At 57.1% G+C, this 6,025-nt stretch overlaps 1 protein-coding gene across 1 annotated transcript; it reads right to left on the bottom strand.

Moving 5' to 3' along the window:
• Positions 1-248: 248 nt before the first annotated feature.
• On the bottom strand, positions 249-2,076 carry GPRIN2 (G protein regulated inducer of neurite outgrowth 2; the record flags this gene model as incomplete). The annotated part of the gene is made up of 2 exons (XM_082673237.1): positions 2,059-2,076; positions 249-1,601 (listed from the first exon to the last, which is right to left on the bottom strand). The coding sequence occupies exon 2, from the start codon at positions 1,593-1,595 to the stop codon at positions 249-251; it is 1,347 nt and encodes a 448-aa protein (XP_082529363.1). The 5' UTR covers positions 1,596-1,601; positions 2,059-2,076.
• Between the last annotated feature and the right edge of the window lie 3,949 nt (positions 2,077-6,025).

Below are 6,025 nucleotides of genomic sequence, written 5' to 3'. Positions count from 1 at the left end.
TATGCACAGTGTTGAAACTGTTCCAGAGTTCAGAGCCGGATGTGCAGATGTGGCTCTTGGAAGTCAAGCCCTTAAAAACTAGCCCAGCTGCAGGGGGCAGGAAGCCCCCAGGCTGCAGTCCTGCGGTCCGCAGACAGCCAAGAACAGAGACACGTCCATGGGTGCCCGTGGGTCCAAAGGGCACAGGGCCCCTACTGTCCCTGGGGCTGAGTCCATGGGCCCAGGGTAGCTCCTGGGACTGCAGCTCCTTACTCAGGGACTGCACTGGAGCAGCCGCAGCAGCTGGGGCACTGCAGGGACTGCATAACAGCTCGAAGTGGCCCCCTCCGGCTCTCCGCAGACAGGCTGTTCTCGCTGGCAGGGGCCCGCTGCAGCTGCTCAAACTGCATCTCCAGGTGCTTCTGGATGGCCAGGCCGAGTACCTCAGGGTCCACTGCAGCTCCGTACACCTCCCATGTCATGCCCTCAGCATCCCATCGCACGTCCCGCACAGGGGGTGGCACCTCCTCCAGGCTGGACCCCAGAGTTGCCTCCGAGAATGTGTGCAGGGCCACAGGGGCCTCCAGAGGCGGGCTGGTGGCCACAGCTTTGCAGACTGCCTTGGGGGCCGCTTGCACACCAGCATCCTGGGCTGACAGAGGTGATGCCAAGATGGGGGCCAAGTCACTTGCTGAGGTCATGGTCCACATATCCTTGGTCCTGGCGCCAGCCTCCATAGCTAACCCGGTGGGACCCCAAGGGTACGCACAGCAGTGGGAATGCCCAGGAAGCCCCGCAGACAACCTACACTGGAATTTCACCCCGTGCTGAGCCTGCAGCCCAGATTCACTCACTGATGCCACTAGTTTAGGAAAGGCCAGGATCCCTGGGGCAGGCAAGCCGTGGCAGCAGCTGCTGGCCCCCACCTCCCTCACACCACAGAGTAGCGCTGCTGGGGGCAGAGCATGGCAGGAGGTGGTGGCCGACTGCCCGGTGGCTTTGAGGCTGCTGCTGTGGGTCACTGTGCCCCCCAGGTCAGGTGGCGGCACCCACACCTGACTCTCCTCCAGTGTCCAGGCTGAGTTTGAAGTCTCATCCTCCAGAGCCAGGTCCCTTTCCAGGCCTGCAGGGGCTTGGCCACCCCGGCCAGAAGCGCTGCTGGGCTGCAGCTGAGCTCCGTGGACAGGCGAGCTGCCCAGGGCCGAGCAGCTGAGGCTGGCCTTCCGGGCACCGCTGTGGCCCCAGATCTGGGTGCTGCAGACCAGGTCCGAGTGGCTTCTCTGCACAGCGGCGGTGCTGGGGTCCCGCAGGCAGCACAGGTCACCACCGCCCACAGCGCTGCTCTGCCAGTGACCCACGGCCCCGGGCTGTGGCCGGGGGCTGGAGGCACGTGCCTGTTCCTCACTCTCAGCCTGGTGCCCTTCCTCCTCCCGGACCTGGGCACCCGTGCTGGCCTCGCCCGGCTGGGCCTGCCATACGGTGCTGCTGGCGCTCTTGTGGAGCTCCGGCCTCTGCCCCCGGCCTGCGCCCAGCAGGCTGGAGGAGCTCCAGGACAGGGGCTGAGGGCAGGGACTGAGGGGTTCCTGGGCACCCCGCTCAGGGCGGCTGGATCTCATGGCTGCCTGCAGGAGAGAGAGAGGGAGGGAGCGGCGTTGAGTTGGGTGCAGCACTTCCGCTGGACTCTGCTGGGGGCCCACAGGGTGCAAGGCACACTGCGGGGACAGCTTCAGTCCCAGCCTGCCTGACCAGGCAAAGCCACAAGCAAAACGATGACAGGAGACCAGACACTTCAAATCAAGATCACCACACATCATACACAGGGATGACACTTCAAATATCTAAAAACCAGAACCGAGCGATCAGAACGAGCCCTAGGGTAAGGTCCTAGAGACCACTCAGAAGGCCAGCTGTTGACTCTTTACTGCTGGGTTATGGGGAAGCGGGGAGCCAGGGGAGAGGCCAAGCCTGCTGGGGACAATAGGTCTTAGCACAGAAGTATTGCAGTATTTTAATAACAAGTAAAGCTCAACTGGTGAATACCAGCCAGGTTCCTCCCACAACTGTCATTATCTCTTTCACCTGGACTAGAGCCTCCTTGGTACACGGTGCGGGGAGGGGGCTCAGAGAAGTTTCGTGGGACAAGCAAGAAATGAATACAGGGCACACTGAGAACCACCCTGGGTTCTCCCATGCCCCCTCCCCATCTTCTCTCGTGTAGCCTGACTGAGCTGTCACGTCTCTGGGGATCAGTCTTGGCTGCCGTGAAGGGGAAGGGCTTTCCTGGCTTCCATCACAGGTTCCAAGCGTAGGAAGAGGCCCCCATACGAGCCCTCTATGCACAGGACTCACTCGGCATTTGCTCATTCCTCCCACAGCCATCTCCTGAGCACCTACTGCATGCCAGGCTCTCGGAACTGGGCGACATGGAACTAGTTTAGATCAGCTGTGCCCCCCCAGAATGGGGTCCAGTACAGGCCTCCCCCGCTATCCGAAAGTACAGCATTCCTATGGAACCGTTTGTAAACCAAAATGGTGTAAAGCAAAGAAATAACTACCTTTTCTTGTAAAATCCTCTTTCGATTTCTTTCCTTTATTGAAAACATGTACTAATTAACGTAGGTCTCTCATAAAAGTGAAGTGACGTAAAGTGAACTTTTGAAAAGCAGGGGATACCTGTACCACCAATCAGACACCCGCACCCTTCCTGCCCCGTTCCCTCCCTGCCATTCCTGTCCCTTCCTCTAGCCATACAGACTCCTCCAGACCTGCCCACTGTTCCGTCTGCAGCCCAGAGTCAGCACCGGCCCCTTCAACCTTGGTGTCTCCTCCCGGGGAAGCTTTCCCCAATGGGACTGGCTCCATCTCTGGCTGAGCACTGTCTGGCCTGGATGGAAAAGTCTGGCCAACTGTGGGCCTCCCACCAGCCTGAAGCTGTCAAAGCCTGTGGCCTGTTCCCCACTGTCTGTTCTAACACGTGGCTGGCACTCAGAAAGTGTCTGCCGTGTGTCTGATGCAGAGAACAAGCGAATACAAGAGTAAACCCGTAGGGGAAAGGGCTGAGTGCCAAGAACGGGGTCTGAGGGAGGGCATTTCCAAGGCAGGAGAGCTCACTTTGCATGATGGATCAGAACTTCCTGGAGGACCAGCCATGCAGGTCAGGCCTGGAGAGAGAGGAGGGAGATGGTGCCCAGGGGGAAGGAACAAGGAACAGGGTGAGCAGAAAGCAGGAGGCATGTGTTCAGAGCACAACAAGGGGGCAGCAGGCTAGGGGCTGGGCAGGGCCCCAAAGGGAGGGAGTGGGGTCAGGGCATCTGGGCCAGCCTGGCCCCAGCCAAAGCTGTGAATTAGAAACATTACTCTGAGACTCCCAGCCAGGCAGGACCAGCTGGAGAAACACGGCAGGGATAGCAGGCAACAGCTGCAGTTTGGGCAACCCCAGTCCTGCCTTCCCAGCCTGGGCTGATAAGAACTGTCAAGAAACCAACCACCCTGGCCAGGTGAGCAAGGCCGCTTGAAAGGGAATGTGGGAAGGGCTCTCGGGAACTCAGTTTCTGTATATTACAGACTTCTTGCTGTCCCAGAGCTCAGGAGATGGCTGGTGGCTGTTTGAGCCAACGCTGAGATGTTTCTAGGGCAGCTGTCCCCTGAGAGCTCCAGGCTTGCTATGAAGCCCAGTTCAGCACAACTTCCGGCAATGATGGAAAGATGCTGCTGTGCTATCCAGTGCAGTAGGCACTGGTCACATGCGGCTACGGGGCACTTGACGTGCGGCTAGTGTGACTGAGAAACTGAAATCTTGTTTTATGTAAATTTAAGTAATTGAAATTTAAAGGGCCACATACGGTTAATGACGATATATAACCACATATGGTTAATACTGGACTGTGCAGCTATAGACATGGTCCCAGCCTGGGCAGGAGTATCCTGTCCTGGCTGCTCCTTGGGGCTGAAGCCAGACTCGTCCCTGGAAGAGTCAGGAAAAGGATGAGTAGGCAAGAGAGGACTATGACCCAGGCCCAGCCCTCAAGGAGTTCTAAGATGGACACATAGGGGCTTCCCTGGTGGCGCAGTGGTTGAGAGTCTGCCTGCCGATGCAGGGGATACAGGTTTGTGCCCCGGTCCGGGAGGATCCCACATGCCGCGGAGCGGCTGGGCCCGTGAGCCGTGGCCGCTGAGCCTGCGCGTCCGGAGCCTGTGCTCCGCAGCGGGAGAGGCCACAGCAGTGAGAGGCCCGCGTACAGCAAAAAAAAAAAAAAAAAAAAAAAAAAAGATGGACACATAAACAGAGAAGGGCGACAAAGCCAATAACAATCACAGTGATGATAGTAAAAAAAATAGCTCCCAGTGCCCAGTCACCCACTGTTTGCCAGGCGTGTGCCATCTCCTTTCCAGCACTGTCTCATTTAATAGTCCAAGCAACCTCATGACATATGTCATCTGGGACGTATGAGAGAGGTTTAGTGACTTCCTCAAGGGCACACAGCTGGTAAGTGGTTAAGCCAGGAATTAAACCCAAGAGTGTCTGAGGGTCTCTGAGCTCCCTCTGGGCACCGTGCAGACCTCTATCCCAGACACCATCACTCTCCACTGTCGTTCTTTTTTACTTACTGTTGCCATGGCTCAACTGGAGTCCCAGAACCCCGTGCAGCGTCTGGCACTCCCAGTGGGGCCCACAACATGCCAGTGGAACAAGTGAATGAGTAGGAACAAAGCCTGGATGTCCATCCCAGCCGACCTGCTTCTTAGCAGCTTCATAGGCTGCCCAGAGGCAAGAGGCCAGGAGGAGCGCCTGCTGCGTGGGAAGGCTGTGGTCACAGATAGCCCCTGGCAGGCAGACAGCCACGGAGCCCCAAGGCCAAGTGTGCCAAGGAAGCCCCATCTGGACAGCCTACACAGCTTCTGGCTGAGCCTCACCTACCCTGGACCCTCCTCACAAATAGGTCCTTAAGAAGCCAGGCCAGGCCCTGGCCCCCCTAAGGAAAGGGTGGGACAAGGCTGGGGATACCCTCAGACTCCACCAGGAGCTGGTGAGAAGCCGTCAGTGACAAGGGTCCCGCTGTGCCTGCCTCACCAGATGGCTGTCTAGTGTCCAGGGTTAGTCGTCACCCAGTGAGAGAACAGTGACCACAAAGACACCGGGGGTGGGGGGAGGAGGTGTATTTCTGTTGGTTCCCTTCCTCAGCGCACCTCCACAAATGGCAGGTGACAAAACTGAGACCTGGAGCAGCTCAGAAATGTCAGAGAACCCACAGCTGAACCCTGGCTGGCCTTCCCAGCCCGAACGAGGAAAGGGCTTCGAGGGAAGTTACTCGAGTTATGCCAGGGAAAGGAGGTTTCCCACACACCCTACCACCAGGAAGAGGGGCCTCTCAGGAAGCAATGGAGCTGACCAAATGAACCTTGGAGCCAGGGGCAAGCAGGTGGGGCAAGGGGTCTGCTTCCAATCCAGGCTCTTCCCCTTCCTACATATGTGCACTCAGGTGGACCCTTAACCACTTTGAGCCTCAGTTTCCCCAATCTGCAAATCGGAAATAAATCCCCACCCTGCAGGGCTGTAGTGAAGACTGAACGTGATGGCATATGGACTGCCTGGAACAGTGATTGTTAATAATCTTATCTTTCTTCCTCCCATCAGGAGTGACTTGTGCTCAAGGTATCACAGGACTAGTACTTGGGGTTGGGGGGGAGCAGAAAGATGGCTTTTAGGGAGACATCGAGACACTCTATAGGTTAGCCTGGACTCGCTTCTTAATCTTTCCTACCCTCACCTCATCCTAGGACCTAGTTACCAACAGTGTTCCCAATGTCTCCATCATCACACTGTTTCCAAGTCTATTTTAAACCTCAACTTTGAAGGATGCCCATGCACACGCTCATACCCGCATGCATACGGACACACACAGGTTGGAGTCTGCATTCTAAGTGCCCCAAATGGCATGTCCATCTGCCTTAAAAATCATGGAAAAGGCTCTGGTTTCATGCAAAAAAGAGACCCTGGGAAGATGTTTTAGCACCAGTTAAAGCACAGGCACAGAGGTATCCAAGA

This window comes from Grampus griseus, assembly GCF_964374135.1.
Source record: "Grampus griseus genome assembly, chromosome: 16".
Classification (NCBI taxonomy): Eukaryota; Metazoa; Chordata; class Mammalia; order Artiodactyla; family Delphinidae; genus Grampus; species Grampus griseus.
The sequence above is the reverse complement of the archived record's forward strand: the minus strand, read 5'-3'. Positions and strand labels throughout refer to the sequence as shown.